Source organism: Hyperolius riggenbachi, chromosome 7, assembly GCF_040937935.1.
Source record: "Hyperolius riggenbachi isolate aHypRig1 chromosome 7, aHypRig1.pri, whole genome shotgun sequence".
Taxonomy (NCBI): Eukaryota; Metazoa; Chordata; class Amphibia; order Anura; family Hyperoliidae; genus Hyperolius; species Hyperolius riggenbachi.
The window spans coordinates 177,967,103-177,992,761 of NC_090652.1; the positions used below are offsets into that span (position 1 = coordinate 177,967,103).

The 25,659-nt window shown below is 44.4% G+C and overlaps 1 protein-coding gene across 6 annotated transcripts in view; it reads left to right on the forward strand.

The window, feature by feature from the left end:
* WDR75 (WD repeat domain 75) overlaps positions 1–25,659 on the forward strand; it is a 669,401-nt gene that overhangs the window by 169,659 nt on the left and 474,083 nt on the right. For all 6 annotated transcript variants that reach the window (XR_011022770.1, XM_068244930.1, XM_068244926.1 and 3 more), the window contains one exon: positions 21,518–21,577. Coding sequence is in view for 5 of the 6 variants with exons in the window: in XM_068244930.1 (XP_068101031.1) it covers positions 21,518–21,577 (60 nt within the window). In the remaining variant the exon portion in view is untranslated. The remainder of the gene's footprint in view (positions 1–21,517; positions 21,578–25,659) is intronic.

Genomic DNA, 25,659 nt, shown 5'->3' on the forward strand with positions numbered 1-25,659 from the left:
ATGGAGATCAGCACACCAACCCAGATTAAGCTGAACCAGGCCAGTTGTTCCTTGCTAAACCAAACCAGTACAAGGAATCTGTTCTTTGTAGCAACCTTTAAAGTTGCAGTTGCCCCCGGCAATGATGTGTGGAGTATTGAACTTATGTTCTACCCTTTACTGTTTATTGACACGCTTAATGTTTGAAGCTTTGTTTTATGTTTTTAGTATGTTAATGCTGTTATTATTATTGTTTTCCACCTGTGCTCTTAAAATAACCTCATTCGATCAACATGGCTTCTATGGGATGACCAGAAAACTAGCTCATAAAAATAATGATCCAACACTGACTTTGCTAAACATAACATGGTATGATAATGGCTGACTCAGATCTACGGTAATTAAAATCACATCAATCAATACAAGAGGTCTCAACTCCCCTTTCAAAAGGAGACGTTTTTGGTCTGACATGTGCTCAAGTCGATCACACATAATACTAGCACAAGAGACCCATCTGCTTACTACAGATGTGAAATTTTGCCAGCACAAAAACTTCCCTGTAACATACCATAGTGTGTTTTCCCCCCCAAAAAAGAGTAAGGGCTCGTTTCCACTAGTGCGGCGTGCGTCTCGTAGACGCACGCCGGCACTGAGCGGGTGGGCGGGATCGCAGGCGATTCCCATCAGCCGTGCCATGCACGGCTATGGGAATCGCAGCCTCCGCCGCGAATTCTGTGGGGGTTTCCGGCCGAATCGCTACTGCAAGCGATTCCGCCGGCGGCGCCGTTGTCCCCTATGGCAGAGTTTCCCCGCGCGATTTGCCTGCGGGGAAACTCTGCGGATTCGCGGCCGTTTCCGCGAGAGTGGAAACGGGCCCTCATGCTAGCATTTCATAAAGATCTGAATATTAATCCAGAACAGATTGAAATTGACACAATGGGAAGATATATCTGTTTCGTAGGATATGTAAACAATCAACAATAATTGCATTAAACGCTCCAAATTATGCACAAAGAGCCTTTCTTCAACGTACCCTAACAAAACTGGAAAAAGTTAAAAAAGGGCTCTTACTAGTGGGGGGCGATCTGAATGCATGCATTACCCCTTTAGACTCCTCCTCCTCTTCAAGGAAATCCCCTCTTCCTTTACTAGAGAAAACACTAAGATGGAACAACCTTTTTCATCCCTGGAGAATAGCCCATCCCACAGAAAGGGACTACACCCATTTCTCAGCAGTACATAAAAGCCATTCACGTATCGACTTTTTACTAACGGACAGTTCCCTACTTCAATTAGTAACCTCTACAAATATAGGAATTGCCACCTGGTCTGACCATGCCCCCATACATATGAACATCAAAACCAACCTACAATTTAACAAATCACGCTCCTGGAAACTAAACCAAACTATCTTAAATGACCCTGACACGATCCCAACTTTTAAGAACAATCTACAGGAATTTTTCGAATTAAACAACAAGTCTGAAGTTGCTCAATCAACAATCTGGTCGGCTCACAAATCATATATGAGAGGTCTATATATTAGACAAAGCTCATTTGTTAAAAAAGAAAGGGATAAAAAATACAAACTACTATTACAGCAAATAAGAGATGCGGAAAAAATACATAAAGACACTTGTGATGAGGCCCTAAACAAACAACTCTTTCTTTTAAGAAGAGAACTGCATGATTTATTGCTAGACAGATATGAGTTTAATCTACAAAAGACCAACACTATTAAATATTCACAAAACAACAAAGCAGGGAAATTCATCGCAAGACTAGTGAAATATAGACAGAATAAATCAAACATCCATTCAATAATTCATCCTATTACTAAAAAGAAAGAACTAAACCCCAAATTAATAGCAAACGCCTTTAAAGACTACTACCAGTCTCTATATAACCTCGAGGACGATTCACACACTTCACAACCCTCCCCTCAAATTATCAAGGAATATCTGCAATCCATGAATCTACCCTCCCTGTCATCTATGCATTTAGATAAACTAAATGCACAGTTTACATCCAACGAAATTTCTAAAACAATCAAATCCTTAAAAAGAAATAAAGCCCCGGGCCCAGACGGCTTCATAAATGAATATTTCATTAACTTCTCACAAACCCTCTCTCCAATCTTAGCAAATCTCTTTAACTCTTTTTTTTTAAACGGAGCCACCATACCGAAAGAATATCTAGAGGCCACAATATCTGTGATACCTAAAGAAGGAAAAGACCTTCAACACCCGAGCAACTTCAGACCGATATCGCTGTTAAATTCAGATCTAAAATTGTATGCCAAGATTATCGCAAACCGATTAATGATCATACTACCAGAACTCTTACATTCAGACCAGGTGGGATTCACAAGGGGTAGGCAGGCTTCAGATGCCACTAGACGCATGCTAAATCTTTTGAGAAAAGTAGAGCTCTGTCGGACGCCTTCTCTTCTCTTAACACTGGATGCTGAGAAGGCGTTCGACAGAGTTCATTGGGGAGATCTACAGGCTACCTTAATCAAATTTGGCTTCTCCAGCCCGATACTGAAAGCTATTCTGTCTCTCTATAGCAGCCCCTCAGCTAGGGTTAATGCAGCAGGCTTCCTGTCTGACAAATTTGATATATCAAACGGTACCCGCCAAGGCTGCCCACTCTCTCCCATCATTTTTGTACTAATTATAGAAACACTTGCTCAAAAATTAAGATCTGCACCCAATATCAAAGGTTTAACAATAGGAAAAACGTCTCATCTTATCAGTCTTTTTGCAGACGACATAGCCCTTTTTCTCACTGAACCAATCAATTCACTAACCCAACTTCTTAGAGAACTGCAGAATTTTTCAGAACCTCATATTACAAACTAAATCAAAACAAATCTCTGATACTGGGACTGAATATACCTTCTAAAATAAAGAATACTATTAAACAAAAATTCGAATTCCCTTGGGCAGACTTGGCGGTACAGTATCTAGGTATCAAACTGACAGCAAAAAAGGAAGACCTTATAAAACAAAACCTCATACCATTACTCTCGCAAATAAGGAATGAATGCTCAAACCTTGAAAAATTTAACTTCTCATGGACAGGCAGAATAGCCGCATTTAAAATGTTTACCCTATTGAAGATTCTCTATATTTTTAGGACTCTACCTATCCCGCTTCCTGGCTCATTCTGCAAAGACGTGAAAAAAATCATGACCAACTTTATTTGGTCGGGGCGTAAATCCAGAACTCCGGCATCTCTGGTATACTCTCCCAAAAAACAAGGAGGTTTAGGTGTTCCAAATATAGAAGCATATTATTTATCATGTAACCTGGAATATGCAAACTCTTGGTGGTCAAACAATACAGAGAAGAATTGGGTCTCACTAGAAAAAACTATTATAAGTTCAACGCCTAGAGACCTATTATGCAGCATAATGTTAGGCCTCAAACCTCCCAAAATCATATATCCCACAATTCAAGCTACTCTATTAGCTTGGGAACACTACCTAAAACACCCCTCAGCTAAACAAATTAAAAAAATTCCCCCGCGAATACATATCTCTACAATGCAATTATTCATAAATTATCTAAATGTCAAACCCCTAACAGACGCAGGCATAACCTATCTAAATGATTTTTTCCTAGGAGACAATGCAAAAACACTCAAATATATTTCTCAAGAATATAAAATAAACTCACCCACAATCTTTACATGCTATAGAGTGCTAGACTGCATTAAAACACGGAAACTCAGAATCCCAACAATCTCAGACACAATCCACACCATGCTGAATGCCAAAAATCCTCAAAAAGGAGCAATCGCAAATTGGTACGCTGAATTATCCAACACTCAAATCTCGCCATTAACTAAATATGCGCTCACATGGTCAGTAGACCTTTCCACAGATATTACACCAGAACAATTACTCCTAGCTAACAAAATGACCCAAAACCTCTCCAAATGTACATCCCATTGGGAGGGGTTCTTTAAGATAATATCTAAATGGTATCTAACTCCAAGAAAACTAGCCTCTTTTAACCCTAAAACTTCACCGCTATGTTGGAGATGCTCCTCTTCCACAGGCACATTAGTCCATATGATCTGGAATTGTGATATAGTACAAACACTATGGCAGAAAGTAGAAGATTATGTCATTCATCACCTATATATGGGATTTAAACTATCTCCCCAATTAGCACTATTAGGCATTGGCCTTGAGTCAATTCCCATAACAGCCAGACTCTCTATTGCCCACTTAATTTTCGCATCCAGACATATAATTGCAAGCAACTGGAAATTAAATACTGCCCTCCCATTCCACCAGGTACTTTCAATCTCTAAAAGCAACCTTACCATGGAAAAATACATTAGATCAAGGATCTTTTCAACAACACAACACAAAACGCATATAATCCCTTAACTATGTTACAATAACGACCATTAAGGCAATAAGGTTAATTACTAAAATGTCGCACAAGTGGAACCAGTTCTCCTTTATCCCCCATGTATCCATTTTTCTACCTTCTTAGCCTCTACTTCATATCCCTAATGTTACTTTATCTGATTTGTATTCAAAAGACTATCTACATTTCATATAGTTTATTTACATTAAAATTCAGAAAATGGTATGTTCTAACATGATTCCTCAATAGATACAATATGTAAATCAGTTACAAGATGTCATTCATCCATTCCACATAAGATATCGATATCAACAAAGCTCCATTTTTGCTATCCCTAAAACTCGCTATCTCTAGCTATGAGAATGGTAGGTCTTTGACCCCTGCGCCTTTCTCTGTGAGCAGCTGGGAATACTGCCTCTCTACTTCCACCCATTATTATGGGCAGTGGCTGGAGATAAGTAGCTCCCTCCCAGCCTGAGTTAGAAAATGTGGGAATTTTTCTTCATTTTAATGTGTATATTGTTCATTCTGTAAGCAAGTTTATATATGTAAACAGAAAATTGTGCAACATTTTATTGACATTATGTACCACTTTTCTGAAATAAAAATTTTATTGGAAAAAAAAAAAAATATTGCCCCTGTTTAACTCTCTAGTAAGGCCACATCTAGAATATGGAATTCAGCTCTGGGCACCACATTACAGAAAAGATTGCAGTTTTAGAGCAGGTGCAGAGACGAGCAACAAAATTGATACGTGGGATGGAAGGTCTCACTTACCAAGAAAGGCTAGATAAACTGCGTTTATTTAGTCTAGAGAAAAGACGCCTTAGAGGGGATCTAATTAACATGTATTAATACATCAGAGGGCAATATAAAAGCTTGGCTTTTTGTCCCTGGGCCTTCTCAAAGGGCTATAGGGCATGATCTGTGCGTGGAGGAAAAACGCTTTAGCCATTTATTTAGGAAAGGGTTCTTTACAGTAAGAGTGATTAAGAAGTGGAATGCACAAAAAGGTGATTTGCTTCACATTTGGTGGCATTGTTGCAAAATCCTCCCATTCTGGAAGCAAATACATGCTCTCATTAAGGAAATAGCCTCTGAGTCCCTTGAGTGGAAACCAGAAGTGTTCCTTTTACATTTATCTAAGGAAAGCCTCCGATCCTACAAAAAATCCTTGGTTAAACATTTATTAAACGCTGCTAAAGCATGTATTCCTCTGAAATGGAAGGAGCCTGAGCCACCCTCACTCTCCCTCTGGTTCCAGAAAATTGAATATATTGCCAAGATGGAGGAACTAATACACTCCAAGGAGGAAAAATCGGAGAAATTTTTTATCATGTGGACACAGTGGTTTACTTTCCAGGAAAGTGATACCTATCGATCCATCATTAGGCCCCTCCAGGGCTTACCCCTCTCCTAGGTCATCATATCTTGCAGGCTGATATGTATTATTTCCTCCCTTCTTCTGTATAAGGCTACAAAGTGTTAGGTTTTAAATCTCTGGCAACCCCATCTACCTACTTACTTACCTGTCTTGAGCTTTCAGAATCAAGATATGAGATAAAAGCTGGCATCATTGATCCCCTCATAAGGTTTCTATGCTCACATGCATTACGGTGAAACTGCTACTCCCTACTGAGCTCTGCATTGTTCCACTTATTATGCTATTCCCTGTCTTTGTTTTCGTGCCAAACAAACAAATAGGTTGATTAAGATTTAATAAGAAGCTCCTTGAGAGATATGTTGAATTTCTGTATGACGTTCATTGTTTGATCTTGATGCATGAAGACTGTACATTGGATGTTCTTCTTTGTTTTCAATAAAAATTGTTTGAAAAAAAGAAGTGGAATGCATTGCCACAGGAAGTAGTCATGGCAAATTCTATACCTGCATTTAAAGGGGGCTTAGATGCTTTCCTTGCGTTGAAAGACATCCATGGCTACAATTACTAGGTAATACCCAGTGATGTTGATCCAGGGATTTTATCTGATTGCCATCTGGAGTCGGGAAGGAATTTTTTTCCCTTTTGGGGTTAATTGGACCATGCCATGTAAGGGTTTTTCGCCTTCTTCTGGATCAACAGGGATATTTGAGGGAGCAGGCTGGTGTTGTACTTGTTCTCTAGTTGAACTCGATGGATGTATGTCTTTTTTTCAACCCAAATAACTATGTATATATGTAATGTTGCATCCTCTCCTCCCAGTGTTATTGACCTGATAATCACTGAACGCTGATAAATAGCAGGTTCAGTACTTAGAATCAGGGCTGTGGAGTCGGAGTCGGAGCAGTTTTGGGTGCATGGAGTCGGGGAAAAATGCTCCGACTCCTAATGAATTTAAACCGTAATTAAAATAGAAAATATGATAAAATATTCTATTTCTCAGATAATATTCATCATAAATTATATATATATATATATATATATATATATATATATATATATATATATATATATATATATATATATATATATATATATATATATATATATATATATATAGTAATAGCTGTGCTTAGTACACCAAAATTAAATAAACCAATCAAAATTAGTTACTTGTGCTGCTTCAATAAAGCAGTCCACATATTTTTAAAGTCAGATATACATATCTGATTGTGACTGTATTTATGTGTACACAGGAATCTCTTATATATACTAAATAACATCTATGCGGTAAGTATAAAGCCTGATGTGTACACAGGAATCTCTTATATATACTAAATAACATCTATACTGTAAGAATAAAGCCTAATATATAGCTGTGTCACTAATAGAGATGGTCAATGAGATGGAAATAATTCTGCGTTGATGCTGATTTATGCAAATGTATGCACTCTCTTTGCTCATGAAATCAAATAATTTGATATGATGTTAAAATTTGATTTGGTGACTACGAATTAAAGGGTACCGGAGACGGATGAAAAGAAAAGTTTTCTACATACCTGGGCTTTCTCTAGCCCCCTTCAAGCTAATCAGTCCCTCGCTGTCCTCCTCCGCCACCTGGATCTTATACTATGAGTCCTGGTAATTCAGCCAATCCGCGCAGTCCGGCCGCGTGCCGATCCCACAGCCAGGAGCATTCTGCACCTGTCAATAGTGCTGCGCAGGTGTAGTACGCTCCCGGCGGCGGAGTGTGTGCATGCGCACTACGCCAGACTGGCTCAAGTACCTGGACTCATAGCAGAAGATCCAAGTGGCAGAGGAGGACAGCGAGGGACTGATTAGCCTGAGGGGGGCTGGAGGAAGCCCCAGGTATGTATAAAACTTTAATTTCATCTGTCTCAGGTTTACTTTGTTACACAGTAGTACTATACTCTACATATGGCCTGATGATGTTCTTTGTTCCGGTCTGTACCTTTTTCAAGTACTCTTACCAAGGACTAGTTTTAGGCTTCTTTCCCACTAAGACGTTGCGTTAGATGACACGTTAAGGTCGCATAACGTGCCCCTAACGCAACGCCTGGTGGTGTTGGAGCAGGACGCTACCAAGAGCCGCGTTAAAAGCAGCTCTTGGTGCGCCTGCTCTGTCGGATGCGCTGCGGAGACCACGTGAGCGGAGCTCTCCATATCACGTGATCCCGCCAGCTAATCAGCAGCCGCTCCTGGAAGTAAACACTGCAAGTGCAGTGAATATAAAGTAGCCATGTGCCTGGCTACGTAGCGGCCTCTCCCCGCCTCCTCTCCAGAAAATAAAAAAAAAACACCCATACTGAGCATGTGCAAACTGTCTAACGCGGCTTAAGCCGCAAAAACGCACAGTATGCTGCACTTCAAACGAACGTGCAGCGTTACTGTGTAACGCAAAGTGGGCGCTGTGAACAGCCCATTGATTTTTCATTGCTGTGCAGTGTGGTACGTTACAGGCTGCACTAACGTGCGCCTGTAACGTCCCACTGTGAAAGCAGCCTTAGTCTATGACTAAAGGGAATAAATATGGCAGTCTACATATCCTTCTTACTTCAGTTGTCTTTTAAAATTCCTAAGCGTTGGCAGGTAAGAGACGAATTACATACTTTCAATCAACAAGATTGTAATATGCAAATTAAAGGAGTCTGAGTCGGTGGAATCCTAAACTGAGGAGTCGGAGTCGGTGGATTTTTGTACCGACTCCACAGCCCTGCTTACAATTGTATTGCACCTTAGTGTAGAACTATTATAACTATTGTGCTAATCTTGCTAAACAAGCATTCAGGCCTCTGCAGTAATTGAATAGGTGTCTGAATATATTACAGCACTCTAGTGACATTCCCTTTGTTCCTCATATGAATTTAGTGGTGGTATTGTATATTTTAATTGAATGCATAGAAAGTTTTAGGTATTATAGTAGCACCTGAGAAGGGCGAATAGGGGTTCGCTATGTATGTAAGTAATTTGGTTTAATTACCCTATCTCTACCTGATTACCCATTCTTTACTTGGTCTTCAGCTGGTTACCTTCGGCAGAGCAGCTAATTTGTAAACACAGGATGTTAACCCTATGTCTGCTTCCATGAAAGCAGGAAGTAGACACACTGCATATTTATTGCAGGATTTGTATCAGCTTTAACAAAGAAATGTTATTCTTTAAAAGTGGTTATGCTATTGCTTATCTTTTACAACAGAGAGGAAGTTCTGACTTAAGATCCGCTTTAAACATTTTTAAGTTAATATAGATTGCTCTCCAAGCGCCAATAATCACTATCAGCTGCCACAAGTTTAAATCTATCCCTGCTTCATACATCTTTGCATGCATGTGCCTGCCTTCTGCATCCTCTCCCTGGCTGCATTCCACATGGCTTGCCTGCGGTTTTGTAAACTGGAAGAGCTCTACTGGTTCACCTCAGTGATATGGCTTCATTTGAGTTAAAGAGCCTCAGGAGCTTTGTGCTGTTAATCACAACGGGAGATATGAGGGATAATAAGCAACTGAAGAGGTATAATACCTTAGCAGTACACCATAGGTTCTAGTACTATCTGAGTGTCACGGTCGTGTTAAATACATTACAATATGCAGAGGTAGTCTGCAATGTAAATTAGCCCAATTAAGGTAAAATGTTCAAAAGAACATAAGTATTATTTTAGTAGTAGTTGGGTATTGTACCGTTAGCCATCAGTAAAAGCAAAAAGTTTTGAATCAGGAGGATACCATTTATTGGCTAACTTAAAAGAATACAAGTAAGCAAGTTTTCGGCTATACAGCCTTCGTTGGGCTTCAATCCTGTTTGCTCACAAGATGTTGGAACAGACATCTATATACATGCAACATCAAAAGGGGTGGTTACATATATTTTTTATTCAAGCATAAATACATGTCATTAAGATGCCTTAAAGAGAATCCGAGGTGGTTCTTGGGGGGGGGGGGGGGGGCAGTTCAGGCAGATGGGACATGGAGGCATGTTCTCTGCCTCTTGACATGCCTCTGTGTCAGCCCAGGCGCTCTCTGCCACCACACCTCCGCCCCCCAATTTTTGTTGCCATCTCGGAGGTAAAAACAGGGGAGAGAAATTCCTTGTTTAAAACGCCTGCCAGGGGTATTCCTACAGGGTTTCCAGAGCTGCCATAAGGCAGCTCTCTCTCCCTAGCTGCGCCCCCTGCCGCTCCCCTGCCTCCTTGCATGCTGTGAGACACAGTCTCTCCTTGCTGCGTCGTGACCCAAAGGTCACAAAAATGCAAGTGGGCCATTGCGGCCCACGGGAGCGGCTGAGAGCGGAGGTTTTGACTGCTACCTGATCCACTCATCCCCACTATTAAGGTAGCCTACTTTTTTTTTCTTTTCTCATTTTATGAGCCCACCTCGGGCTCTCTTTAAGTGAAACCTAACCTCTAAATGGGGTGAGATATTGTTAGCTGAGATAAGACTCCTTGTTTACACAATACTCACAGAATTCGGACTCAGACCTTCACAGAGGCATTGTAAATTTCGAGTTCACAAGTTTAGCTACAAGCAAAGTGGATGCAATATAGCCTGAGAGAGTTATGACATTAGATATCATCAACCTCATACCGATATAAAAAGTTTTTGTCCTCATTCAAGCCTTTGTCCACAGCTTTGAACCAATTTATACATTTTGTTTCTGCTATTAATCTATCTTTTGACGATTTGAAGCCACCCTTCAGGGCAGTGACACGATGATCATTCATGCTGTGTCCACTGGAACAAAAGTGTGTAGCAACTGGTAGTTCAGATTCAGCATTGTTAATAGTGTGCCTGTTTCCGTTCATACGTTTGCACAGAGTTTGTCCGGTTTCTCCCACATACATACCTTTCGGGCAGTTAGCATACATGACTGGAAAATGTGCCTTTGTGCTCTGTACTCCTGTTGCGATCCTGGTATCGTTAACCTATCAGTGGAGTAAATGTGTCTGCAGGTCCCACACCTTTTTTGTTGGCAGGGTGATGTTGCGTTCTGTTATGGCCTATTCAAAGAACTGACAGTCATCTGTTTTAGATTGGGTAGTTGCCGATATGACTGGAGGGGACGTTTAGGGGATATTTTTCTCATTATGTAATCCTTGTGGTAAAATGGGATGACGTTCCTTTGCAATCCTCCTTAAGATTTCCAGGTGTGGATTTTAGATGACAACCATTGGGACACTGTCCTGGGGATGATGCTGGCTTTCCTGATTTGGGCCTCGGTCAAAGGAGGACTGTAACCTTGTTTAATGAAAATGTTCTTAAAGCTATTGGGAACCCATATGTAAATAAAATAAAAATGTCAGATACTCACCTAAGGAGAGGGAAGGAGAGGTCCTAATGAGCCTTCCCTCTCCTCTCCCGGTGCCCTCCGTGCTGCGCTGGCCCCCCTGTTCACATCCCCCGCCGAGGGAACTTCGGAAGTCTTCGGGAGCCGAGTCCTCCCGAAAGACAGGCGTCTCCACACTGCGTATGCGTGAGTGCATCATAGAGAGCGCTCATGCGTGCGCAGTGTAGAGAGGCCCGTCTTCGGGAGCACTCAGGCTCCCGAAGCATTTCCGAAGCCTCCTTTCGGCCAGGAAGCAGCGGTATTTGACCAAAACGGTCGAATACCGCTACGAGGGAGCCAGGACAACAGCGGGGACCGGGAGAGGAGAGGGGATGCTCTATGGGACCCAGAGCCTCCCTCTCCTTAGGTGAGTATCTGACTTTTTTATATAAAAAAGGGTTCCCATTCACTTTAAGGCGATCCAGGTGCTTGTCTCTGTCCTCCCTGTCAGAACAAATCCGATTGCAACTTTATAGCTTGGCTATAAATTATAGAATTCTTTATGTGCTTGGGATGGAAACGGTCATATCTTAGGTATGTGGTATGTTGGTTTCCGATACACGGACATTTGTAGGTTGTTTTGTGTATGGTGGTGTCCAGAAAGTTAATCTGTGTGAGAGTAGGTAAGTTTCAGTTTGATTGTAGGATGGAAGGCATTGAATTTCCTGTGGAACTGGAGAAGATCCTCCTCACTTGCGGACCAGATGATTAAAATATCATCAATGGGGGGGCGGAGCGTGCAATGGTCGCGTGAAGACGTGTCTCCCTGAAGCTCCCGGCCACGAGTAAGCCCTTTTTAGTCTTTATGCACCACTAAACCCCAGATTCCGCTCACTGCTTGTCGGAGGTGGCATGGCAAGCAAGTCTGCCAAGAAAGCTGAAAAGAAAAGAGAGAAAAAGAAGGGTAAGGACACGCTGGAGCAATATTTCTCCCCGGCCTCCACCCGCAGCACTACCTCCAAGATGGCTGCCTCCCAGACTGCAGGTTCTTCTCTCTCCAGCTCACCGGGCACCTCAGAGAAGGGCAATGCCCTGGATGAGATATGGGCTTATTTGAGAGGCATGCCAACAAAGCTGGATATGCAACTCCAGACGGAGAGAATTGTAAGCTCCACTAAGGAGGAGATAGCCTCCATCTGGGACGAGCTCACTTCCATGACGCAGAGAGTATCCGCATTAGAGAAGGAGACATCTGATCTCCAGACTGAAGTGACAGCACTCAAGGAGAAGGATGCCCGACAACAGCTCCTAAACAGCCTACTCCGCTCGCAGATAGAGGACCTGCAGAACCGGAGCCGCCGAAATAATATTCGGGTGCGGGGCCTCCCGGAGGCTACCAGGGCAGAGGATCTTCAGCCTACCCTGCAAGGAATCTTCAATGGCCTACTAGATCAGCAGCCTACGGAGGAACTTAAACTAGATCGAGCTCACCGGGCGCTGCGACCTATCCCGCGGGGCTCTGAACCGCCCAGAGACGTTATCTGCAGAGTTCATGATTTCGCCCTGAAATATATGATTATGACAGCTGCGAGAACGGCGGGATCCATTGATTTTGATGGGGCTACAATTTCACTGTTCCAAGATCTGGCACCCTCAACTCTAATTCAGCGTAAAGCTCTGAAGCCTGTCTTACAAGCTCTACAACGAGCGGGAGCCTCGTACCGATGGGGATTCCCATTCCAGCTCCAGGCTCGCTTGGGGAACATCACCTCCAGCCTAAAGCACCCGCGAGAGCTCACTGAATTCTTCAACAAGCTCGACATTACTGCGGTTGCTGCTCCAGAATGGGACCCAGATCTCCTGGATTTTTCAAAACCACAGCGTCAGCGCGGACAGCGCCCTGCTGCAGACGACACCTTGTGAACCCTCTCGTGTCTTCTTGCGTGATGGCCCCGCAGCTGCCGAGGAACGTTCTGCTCATCTGAACATAAGTACCTGTCCTGACCCGTCATCCCCTGTTCTTCAGTGACTATATTGCTTCCTGGCTACCCCTGGTCGGCCCTCATGTTCTCTGCCCCCTGAAGGTATGCCTCCTCATATACTCAATTTTACATCCTGAGGTTGGCAAGCCTGACGATGCTTCAATAGCCATAGCCCTCGTGACAGGCTTGCCTGATACTATGCTAGTACTTTCCCATAAGGGGATTTCTCCCCCCCCCAGCTGTTGCCTTCCTATAAGATAATTCCCCGAGGATCTACTTCACTATCTCATCGAAGGCCTTCTAGGAGCCCCCCCCCTTGAAACTGTGCCCCGAGGGTCCTCCGCTATTATACTACAATTCGATTTTCAGGCTCCCTGCGCTAGCCCTCCCTTTCCCCGTGCAGAGGTTTTTTCGCCCAATACAGTTCTACGTTATACCCCCTAAGGCCAATTTTGCTTTATTCGGGGGGACGGGGAGCTCCTACTACCATGCCTCTGCATCTCGGTTAAATGGAGCATATTCTTCCCAGAGGGTATTGCTGTGAGGTTACACTGGTTTTGGGTGAGGAGAGCGCACGGTGGGATGCCCTTTTGTGGGAGGTAGCCCTGTGACGGGGCCCGCAGCTACTGCTCCCCCATAGCCCCTTACTGTTTAAGTCATGACTATACATACCCTGTTCCTCATTAGAGAACGTGCACTCTATATCATGGGTTCTATGAACTTATTACTCAGTGGATTTCCACAGGAGCCCCGTCTGCGGCTCTTCTCAGTAGCTACAGCTCTTTCAATATGTCTTCTTAACTTTAGGTGATATTTGCAATTACGGTGTCTGTATGTATAAATGTGTGCTTTCTTATGGGAGTGGGGGTATATATATAGGTATGCATACTTGGGTGGTGATATCTGTAGCACTCACTGGCAAAAGCTTAATTTCTTAGCTCTGCCGGGATTTGCTGCAGTCCTATCTGAATGTGTGCGGTTTACTGGGATGCACTGCTATTAGATGGTGTGACGTGTCCCCTGGGCTGGGCCAGGGGAGAACTCTAAGCGAGTATCAGAGCACGTTGCGACTAACAGCCTTCTTTCCTGTGCCATAGCCTTGGAGTTACACGTTTTCACATAGCATATCGCACTACCCTTCCCCTTGTGGCTATATATCTTCCACTCTTTACTAACAGGTTTGTCTGTTTTAATCAGGCAGGGGGAGCTGGGGAGCCTTGGGGGGCGGTTGGATCTCCCTCCTAATCACCTCCCCCTTGCTTCTGCTGGGGGGAGGGGAAATCATATGAATACACGTAGCTCATTCCTCCTTTGGGTAGGGGGGGCAGGGAGGCCAAATGAGATCATGAGCATGGGGGTATCCGAGAGGGGGGTGCAGGGGAGACTAAAGCGGATTAGTTACGGGTACTGTTGATGGACGTCCAGCTGCATATGTGGGGGCTCCGACATGCAGAGTGGATTCTTCCTAATTACCACAATAACAATAATAATATGGTTTAGTTTTGATTGTGCTTTCTATTGACCCGTGGCCGGGGGTGAGGGGAGAGTGGTCTGGGTGAGTATGGACCTTCTCCTCCCTTTCCCCGTTATGGTCGGCGTTGGAAAGCCATCCTCCCTGTCGATGGGACGATGGTCTGACCTTACATGGGTGGTATGGCTGTTGGAGCTTATACTCCGAGATCCATACTCGTTGGGGCATTTACCCCAAAATGTTTCCTTTTCTGTGCTTTTTTCTATCCCTTTTTTTCTGAGTGTGCTCGTTGCCAGGGAGTGGAGTGGAGTGTCGGGTGGGGGGGGGGGGGGTGGGGGGACTATGGCATCACTTAAGACTATGACGCTCAATGTCCATGGGCTAAACATCCCCGAAAAACGTTCAGCCCTTCTTTCTGAATTACACAGGTCCAGAATACAGGTAGCGTTCCTACAGGAAACACACTTTAGAGGTACAGATCACCCCAGATTTGGTAATTCGAGATTTCCACAGGTTTTCCTAAGTAATTCCCCTGACACCAAGACGAAAGGCGTGGCAATCATTCTCTCTAGACAGGTCTGCCTAACCCAGATTCAGCAGCTCTCAGACCCGGGGGGGCGGTTCCACCTATTAAAGGGCATACTCAATCAGAGAAAAGTGACACTTGGCACTTTTTACGCCCCAAATACGGGACAGTATACATTTCTTGAGCAGTTCCTAACTGAACTTGATGCTTTCGCTGAAGGCAGTGTGATCATAGGCGGAGATCTGAATGTGGCGCTGGACCCTTCATTGGACTCCTCCACTGGTAGATCTACCATCCCACACAGACTCATCCAGAGATGTAAATTAGCGCTTCAGGCACGTCAGTTAGTAGACCCATGGCGTATCCTGAACCCGTCTAGTCGCGAATATACCTATTTCTCACATCCCCATAATCTTTATTCGCGTATTGATTACATTTTCTCCTCACACAACCTGCTATCAGAGATAATTGAGGCAGACATCTGTACGAGAACAATTTCGGATCATGCGGCTGCAACAATATCTTTCTCTATTCTGGAGAAGAGGAGGGGTCCAATGAATTGGCGACTAAACACATCCTTATTAAAAGATAGGGAGGTGAGTGAGAGAGTAAGAGGCGCCATTGAGCGGTATTTCAATACCAATGACACAGAAGATATGTCACCAATGTCACTTTGGGCAGCACATAAATGTGTTATCAGGGGAATCCTTATCCAGGAGGGGAGTAGGAAGAAACGAGTGCAGAATAAAGCAATAGAAAAATCTCTCTTAGAACTACGTAGGCTAGAGCTGCTTCATAGAAACTCTCCTCCTAGTGGGGTCCTGGACGCCTTGAAAACCGAAAGGGAGAAACTGAAGAGCTTATTATTCTCCAGGGCACGACATGCTGCACAACGCTGCAAAAGATATTACTACGAGTATGGAAATAAATGTAGTACCCTACTGGCTAGGGCCCTTAGAAAGCAACAAGCTGCAAACTATATCCCACATATCAACGACTCTGCCTCAGTTAAACACCATAGGACAGCCTCTATAGCTAGAATCTTTAAAAAATTCTATGAAACTCTGTACAATATTTCGGTGGAGTCCCCCGGGACCCCCCGAGCTACACAGTTATCCAAACTAAAAGATTACTTAACCCAGTCCCAGATGCCGGCACTGTCAGAGGATGAGATTAAGGAAATCGCAGACCCTATTTCTATTGAAGAACTAAAAATAGCAATTTCCCAAACACCCACTGGCAAAGCCCCAGGCCCCGATGGGTTCCCGCTTGACTACTATAAGCATTACCCGGACTTACTACTCCCATACCTACTGAAAGCTTACAACTCACTCTCTGATGAAGCCAACCCCACGTCCTTCCCGAATGATATGCTGCTCTCACATATTACAGTCATTCATAAAGCAGGCAAAGACGCCTCGCTTTGCTCCAACTATCGCCCTATCTCCCTGCTGAATATTGACCTCAAGCTATTCGCGAAGATCATAGCAAACAGATTGTCCCCCTTCATGGGAAAACTGGTCCATTACGACCAGGTCGGTTTCATCCCAACACGTGAAGCTAGGGATAACACGATACGGACACTGGGGGCGATACACTGGGCTCGGTCAAAGGGCTCACCAATGATGCTTCTTTCCACTGACGCGGAGAAGGCCTTTGACCGTGTCCAGTGGGACTTTATCCAGAACACCTTAAAGCATATCGGATTACCCCAATCCATGCTCTCATATATTATGGCCTTATACTCAAAACCCTCAGCACGTATCAAAATTAATGGCGAAATGTCAGACCCGTTCCCTATAACAAACGGAACTCGCCAGGGCTGCCCGCTCTCCCCATTTATATTTGCCCTCACCCTAGAACCTCTTTTAATTAAGGACTCTACGAGCTAATGGTGATATCTGTGGCCTTCATCTGCCATCTGCAGAACATAAAATCACTGCCTATGCAGATGATCTGCTTTTTTATGTGTCCAGCCCCCATATTTCCTTACCAAACCTACTGAAAGAATTTGATAGATATGGTCAACTGTCTAATTTCAAAATTAATCTCAGCAAATGCGAGGCGCTGAATATCAATATAGACCCGGAACTCCAACAGAGGCTGGAAGTGAATTTTCCATTTAGATGGTCAGCCCGGGCCTTAACATACCTTGGCACTAAAATTCCTAGTAACCCCGACGATATATTACAGCTTAATTATAAGCCGCTCTTAGCTAGGGTAAAATCAGACTTGCAGCGATGGGATGTCTCTAAATTTTCTTGGTTCGGTCGTATTAATATAATAAAAATAAACCTGCTCCCTCGTTTCCTTTACCTTTTCCAGACTCTTCCTGTGGCAGTGCCGGCTACCTATTTTAAAGAAATTAGACAATGTTTCCAACGTTTCATCTGGCAGAGTAAGCCCCCGAGATTGAGATACTCCGTATCCATTCTCCCCAAGGAGAGAGGAGGACTGGCCATTCCCAATTTACAGCTCTATCATGCAGCGGCGACCCTGGTGCGGATAGTGGACTGGCACAGGCATAACTCTCTCAAACAATGGGTCACAATGGAACATGACCTATCGCACCCTTCACTGAAACATCTGGCATGGGCTCCGGATAGGGCCGTTGTATCGGGCATTACGTACCCTTTGGTCTCTCACACATTGCACCTATTCACTAAATATAACAAGAAGGGCCTGTTGTCTGAGTTCCCTTCGCCCTTAATACCAATATTAGATAATCCTGGATTCCCTCCAGGTATGTTCAAGAGGGCATACTTACATTGGAGAGGGAGCCAAACCTTAAGAGCGGGTCAATTGCTGAAAGACGGGAGATGGCTGGATTTGGGTCCTCTTAGGGCTCAGAGGAAAAACCCTTTATTAGATGGCTGGCCTCTATTACAATTTAGGCAGTTCCTCCTGAGTCTGGGATCTAGACAACAACTTTCCCGCAATCTATCACAATTCGAGGCACTATGTTCTGGTGAAGGCTATATCACCAGAAGCATATCCCAGATTTATATGATGTTATCCTCCTATGGAGAATCTGCTTTACATTTGCGTTCTAGGTGGGAGGAGACATTGGGCACTGTTTTCTCTGACTCACAATGGCAAAAGGTGATTATCCTTGCCCAAAAGACATCTGTGGCTGCTCATATACAGGAATCAGGCTACAAGCTTTTCTCACAATGGTACCGTACGCCGGTTAAACTCAATAAAATATTTCCCTCAGTAAGCCCCCTTTGCTGGAGATGCGGGTCACAGCCGGGGACGTTCCTACATATTTTCTGGAGCTGCCCAAGCCTCTCCACATATTGGGAGTCTGTGAAGACAATAATGTCCAAGATTACTGGAGTAGAACCCTCTATGGATCCATCATACTATCTGTTACACAACACCCCCAGAAGCTTGAGCAGATATAAAAAAATCATTATCCAAACACTTGATAAATGCTGCTAGGCTGCTCATTGCCCGGCACTGGAAATCTACATCCGCGCCTACAGTCCAGGAGTGGCTACTGGAGGTTCAACATCTCAAAAGGATGGAGAACCTTACCCAGTCCATTCACGATAGGGAGGAGCAGTTTAGCCGTACATGGGCCCCCTGGCATGAATACGAGGAAACAGTTGAGTTCGCACAATACACACACTCATGAGGGACTGGTTAATCTTTTTATTCAATGAAAATTGGGGGTTTGGCATACGTGGACATTGAGACGTATCCAGACGGAAGCTTCATAGGCCCTGCTCTCTCTCCCCCCCCTCCCCGACCTTCACAAGGGCTTACTTACACTACCCTACTGACTTTTAAACAGCTGCGAGTGTACACTCCTGTCTCGTTATCCTCTGTCTTCTCTTTTTTTTCCTATTCTTCTCCTTTCTAGAGACTTTCTTCGTCTCTACTGTTAGTTGTATTGTATAAGTAGAGAAGCTCCGAGCCAGAGGGAGGTGATCCCTTCTGTCTCCCTTCAGGCAAAATGTCTTACCGTGTAGCTTGAACCTCTAGGTCTTAATTTTTCCTAATAAAAGGCAGGGTCTGGGAGTGTGTTCCCTTAGGGCCCCGGACCCACCTGAGTTTCGAATCTTCCCCTATGGGGAGCCTAGGGTAGAGGTTCCACCGGGGTACACATGGGGGCAGCCATGTGTTTTTTTTGGTTTCCGATATAGCTAATAATTTTGCTCTTTGCCTGATTTATTTCATAAGGATAAACGTATGCCTATCTGTTGTCCATACTGTGATGCAACTACTATCAGGTCGGCACTGACAGTTGACCATTGCCTATGTTCCTTGCTTTTATACATAGTATGTGACTTTGTGTTGTATGTTATAAAAAAGTTGTTAAATAAAGAATCTTTAAAAAAAAATATCATCAATGAAACTGAAGTAGGTATTCCTCTTTGATTTTGGCCATGAAGACGTTTGCATACTGTAGTGCAAATTGTTAACCCATTGCCACTCCCACCTGCTGTAAATAGAGGTCCCATCCAAAAGTGAAATAATTATGGGTAAGAATGAATTTCATCAGTTCAACAATAGGCTTTACAGGTATTTCCTGACCCTGAAGATATTTATGACGCATACATATGAAAACGGTGCCGGTAGACTTGGGCGCAGGATACAGCTGTTATATGGTTGATCCTGCTGCTGCACAAGTCCAGGCCGTGTTAATTACTATTCCCCCTCCAGGCCACCATGGATAGTGGGGGAATGATATAATTCAGCTTCCAGCGATTGCTGGAGGCCGAATTATTGTGTTTTTTAAGCAACTTCAGCTCCGTCTTCTGACAGCGCCGACGTTACTCACTGAACGCCGCTATAGACTTATTCCCATTATAGTCTATGGTGGCGCTGGCTGCGCCCAAATCTAACAGCGCTTAAAAGCACTGCTTATGATTTACGACAGACCGCAATGCCATCATCATTGAGCAGGGATTCCATGTCCATTGTGGCCAGTATGGTTCCCTCAGGTGCTGGGCTTATGGCTGTCAGTACCAGTTCCAGCCACCCTGATATGTTCTCTGAGAGTTCCGCATTATTATATATAATAAATATTTTCTAATCATCAAACTCTTGACCATAGGCAGGTATGTTGGAGGTTTGCAAAGTTAGGTAGGTGCCTAGAATTGAACTCTAGAAGAAAACTCTATGAATGCCCAAATTTCAAGATTGATGAGTGTTACTTCATATACTTTTAGGGTTTGTTTTAAGATCAGCACCATGGAATGTGTTGGCACGTTATAAATCAATAATCATATCATGATCCACAAATAACATTTAAGAAGCTATCGTGTTTTCTTTTTTTTCTTTTTTTTAATTCGGGTATCTCTCTGATAGCAGTAGCCCCATCACTATCTGACAACACATGATTGACTTCCTGCATTCTTTCCAATTCTGAAGCTGAAATGTGGGCTCTATGGATGTGATCATGCACCCAAGTAATTAAGATAAATAAAACAAGAGTGGATTACTGCAGTGCCACACCTTCTCTTTATACACATCAGTATTCAACAATGCAACACCCAGAGTTGGTGCATACTTATGTAACTGAACTTGCCTCTACAGCATTGGAAAGACTGGCTTCATTGCGAAGTGGCTTTGTATAAGGCTATGGATACTGTTGTTATGCTTCAAAAAAAAACAGAAGCCTGTATGCTCCAAGACCTAACTATTTGTAGTTCACTTTGGCCATTTTTATGAAATTAACTTCAATAGATGCTGTGGAAAGGCAGCACGCACTGCAGTGTTTCTTTAAAGAAGCTGTGCAGATTTTAACATATCTCCTCCCTTCATATCAGCATTTATATAGAGTAGTTTTTTGCAGTATAAGCAGTGTAATTTCTAGCCGTATGTAGTCAATAATGTTTAAATTCTAAACTGATGCACAAAATATGATGTATGATAATTTTATGGAAATGTAATCAGTTTAAAAATGGACCTGCAAGAGCTGCTTGTGATCGATTTATTTTCAAGCCTGCAGAATTACCATAAATCTGGTATTGAGATTAGCATTAAAGGAAACCTACTGCCCCCTCTTCCCCTGTGTCGGGACATAATGATCCTCTGCTCGCTTGCCGTGGCTCATTTTCCTTTTTGGTGACTGAGACTGTTGCCGGCCACTGCACCTGCATGGCCCTGGTCGCGAGCGTCCTAGTTTGCGCTCCCCTGATAGTGAGCATCCTGCATAGGTGCAGAACGAGGTTTTCTCGTTCTGCGCCTACTTAGGATGCTCCCGGAATGGGAGCGCGAATGAGGACACCTGCGACCAGGGCCATGCAGGCACAGTGGCCGTTGACGGCCTCAGTCCCCGAAAAGGAAAGTGAGCCACGGTAGGAGACCGGAGGAGCGTTTTGTCCCGGCATGGGCACAGGATGTCTTTAGAGGGCTGGTAGAAGCTCCAGCTAAGTTAAACTTTTTTTTTTTTTAAGTCCGAGTTCTTAGCCTCTCATTGACCATTACTATTTTTACTTAAGTTGATTGTGCTTTGCTCTAGAAATGTATGTGTTAAACATTATTTTCTCCTCACCTAGAGATAACGATCATTGATGCCGGATTAAAAATTAGTGGGATCATCCAAGGCCTAATAAAAGGTATGTTTCCCCCCCCCCCCCTCTCTAATTCTGTATAATCACCAAATATGAATTATTGAAGTTGACCATTGCCATTTATCGTGAACCAGTAAACCTTTGACTAATAAGGAAACCTGCAGTGAAACTAAACTTAAAGTGGATCTGAGGTGAACTTTTACTCATTGCATAATTGTGTTCCTTTCCTATTGTTTATAGGGCATTCCTCGAGCCAAATACTTTTTTGTTTTTGTTTTAATACTCTAATTCCCTATAAACTAAATTTACCACACCCACAGGTTTTCAGAAAGCCTTGGCAGTAGCAAGGGCTTATGCGAGCTCAGTCTGGGCAGGAGAAGGATGAGGTGTTACTAACCATTGATTTCAGAGGCAGAGGGGAGGAGGGGGGATTAGGTTTTTGTTCACAGGCTGAGTGCTCAAGATACAGATAAGCCTGCCTCTGTGTAATGTTTACAAACATGGCTGCTGTCATTGTATCACAGGAAGAAATAATCATTTTCTACTAAAGCTGTTTGCAGCTAGATTTGCTGTGTAAACTATCTAAACTTTAGATAAAATATATAGACAAGTTACTTGTTATAGTTAGTTTTTCATCTCGGATCCGCTTTAAAGAGACACTGTAATGAGAAAAACGTCCCCTGGGGGGGTACTCACCTCGGGAGGGGGAAGCCTCAGGATCCTAATGAGGCTTCCCCTGTCCTCTGTCCCACGGGGGTCTCGCTGCGGCCCTTCAAAGCCGGCGTGACAAATCTGACAGCCTGTTCAATATTTACCTTTTTCGGCTCTTCTTACGGAGATAGGTGGAAATAGTTGATCTCCATCGGGTCCGCTCTACTGCGCAGGCGACTTGTGCCTGCGCAGTAGAGCGGCCCGATGGAGATCGGCCATTTCCGCCTATCTCCGTGGGAAGAGCGGATACTGCACCTGCACTGGAGCCGCTGAGGTAAATATTTACATCGACGCCGCTCCGGGAGGATTTTCGCCGCCACCGTGGGACCGAGGAGGACGGGGGAAGCCTCAATAGGATCCGGAAGCTTCCCCCACCCGAGGTGAGTACCCCTCGGGATGTTTTTTCGTTACAAATTCTCTTTAAAGAGACTCTGTAACAACAAAAACCTCCCCTGGGGGTACTCACCTCGGGTGGGGGAAGCCTCCGGATCCTAATGAGGCTTCCCACGCCGTCCTCTGTCCCACGGGGGTCTCGCCGCAGCCCTCCGAACAGCCGGCGACTATGCCGACTGTCAGTTCAATATTTACCTTTGCTGACTACAGCGGGGGCGCTGTGGCGGCTTTCCGTTCCGAACTACACGGAAATACTCGATCTCATTCGGGTCCGCTCTACTGCGCAGGCGCAGGAAACTTGCGCCTGCGCAGTAGAGCAGATCCGACGGCGATCGGGTATTTCCGTGTAGTTCGGAGCCGACAGCCGTCAGAGCGCCTGTGCAGGAGCCAGGAAGGTAAATATTGGCGTCACCGCTGCCCGGACTCCACGGAGGGCTGCAGCGAGACCCCTGACGGATGGAGGATGGCGTGGGAAGCCTCATTAGGATCCGGAGGCTTCCCCCACCCGAGGTGAGTACCCCCCAGGGGATCTTTTCATGTTACAGATCCTCTTTAAAGTAACAGTTAAGGACCTGAAATTGGGTATTCCACTTATTCCTTTAAAGAGACTCCGTAACAAAAATTGCATCCTGTTTTTTATCATCCTACAAGTTCCAAAAGCTATTCTAATGTGTTCTGGCTTACTGCAGCACTTTGTACTATCACAGTCTCTGTAATAAATCAACTTATCTCTCTCTTGTCAGACTTGTCAGGCCTGTGTCTGGAAGGCTGCCAAGTTCTTTAGTGTTGTGGTTCTGTGATGCATCTCCCCCCTCCAGGCCCCTCTCTGCACCTTGCCTGTGTATTATTTAGATTAGTGCAGCTTCTCTCTGCTCTATTATCTTTTACAAGCTGGATAAATCCTCCTCTGAGCTGGCTGGGCTTTCACATACTGAGGAATTACATACAGGCACAGCTGTCTGCACTCTGCAGGAAGAAACAGCCTGACACTTCAGTGGAAGATAGCTGCAGGGGGAAAGAAACACACAAATGATCTCTTGAGATTCAAAAGGAAGGGTGTATACAGCCTGCTTGTGTATGAATGTATTTTCTATGTGTGGACATACTGTACATCAATCTACTTCCTGTTTTGGTGGCCATTTTGTTTGTTTATAAACAAACTTTTTAAAACTGTTTTTAACCACTTTTAATGCGGCGAGGAGCGGCGAAATTGTGACAGAGGGTAATAGGAGATGTCCCTTAACGCACTGGTATGTTTACTTTTGCGCGATTTTAACAATACAGATTCTCTTTAAGCAAATTGTACAGGGGATCAGTATACACAAAGGAGAAGTCAGATATTAACAGGTTTTGTATTAATGGTTTATCCTCGCATAAGGTGGCGTACATGTGTGATAGCTGTGCTGCCAGGTAGTATTGATAGCAATTAGGAAGAGCTATTCCGCCTACTGCAAAGTAGATAATGCTAAACGATGTTTTTTAGCCCAGATAAACTGAGTTAGTGTAGAGTTGCGTTTGGTGAAAGCAGCTGGTGAGAGAAATATGGGGGAATGCCATGTTATGTAAAGAATTTTGGAGAGTATCATCATCTTAAACAGATTGGCTCTGCCAACCACAGTAAGAGGAAGCTTTTCCCATGCCCTCAACTTACCACAGACCGTATTTAACAGAGGTTCAAGGTTAAGCTTGAGAAAGTCAGTAGGAGATCTAGAAATCAGGATTCTTAAATATTTAAATGAACTGTCCCATTGTAATGGGAATCTGATTTGTTCTTGTGTCGGGGGAGCCGATACCCCCTTTTAACATGAGAAATCTTTACCTTTTCACAAACGGATCATCAAGGGGGCTCTGTATGGCTGATATTGTGGGAAAACCACTCCCACAAGAAACTCTGAGGACCATGGTCCTAGCAGTTTCCCGTCTGTGAACCTCATCGCATTATGGAACATAGCTGTTTACAGCTGATTCCAACTGACAAAAAAGCAAGCAGCAGCTAAACCACCTGCCAGCAGTAAAAATATCACCATGTGATAAATGTCAGAATGTAAATCAGGGATTTAAAAGATTTTACAATGGGGAAACACCGACAATCATTTATGCATAATTATTGAAAAAATGAAGCACTTTTTTTTATTACATTATTTTCACTGGATTTCCTCTTTAAAGAGGAACTGTAACGACAAAACGTCCCCTGGGGGGTACTCACCTCGGGTGGGGGAAGCCTCCGGATCCTAATGAGGCTTCCCACGCCGTCCTCCATCCGTCAGGGGTCTCGCTGCAGCCCTCCGTGCAGCGGTGACGTAATATTTACCTTCCTGGCTCCTGCGCAGGCGCTCTGACGGCTGTCGGCTCCGAAGTAGGCGGAAATACCCGATCGCCGTCGGGTCTGCTCTACTGCGCAGGCGCAAGTTTCCGGCGCCTGCGCAGTAGAGCGGACCCGAATGAGATCGAGTATTTCCGTGTAGTTCGGAACGGAAAGCCGCCACAGCGCCCCCGCTGGAGCCAGCAAAGGTAAATATTGAACTGACAGTCGGCATAGTCGCCGGCTGTTCGGAGGGCTGCGGCGAGACCCCCGTGGGACAGAGGACGGCGTGGGAAGCCTCATTAGGATCCGGAGGCTTCCCCCACCCGAGGTGAGTACCCCCAGGGGAGGTTTTTGTTGTTACAGAGTCTCTTTAAAGAGAATTTGTAACGAAAAAACATCCCGAGGGGTACTCACCTCGGGTGGGGGAAGCTTCCGGATCCTATTGAGGCTTCCCCCGTCCTCCTCGGTCCCACGGTGGCGGCGAAAATCCTCCCGGAGCGGCGTCGATGTAAATATTTACCTCAGCGGCTCCAGTGCAGGTGCAGTATCCGCTCTTCCCACGGAGATAGGCGGAAATGGCCGATCTCCATCGGGCCGCTCTACTGCGCAGGCACAAGTCGCCTGCGCAGTAGAGCGGACCCGATGGAGATCAACTATTTCCACCTATCTCCGTAAGAAGAGCCGAAAAAGGTAAATATTGAACAGGCTGTCAGATTTG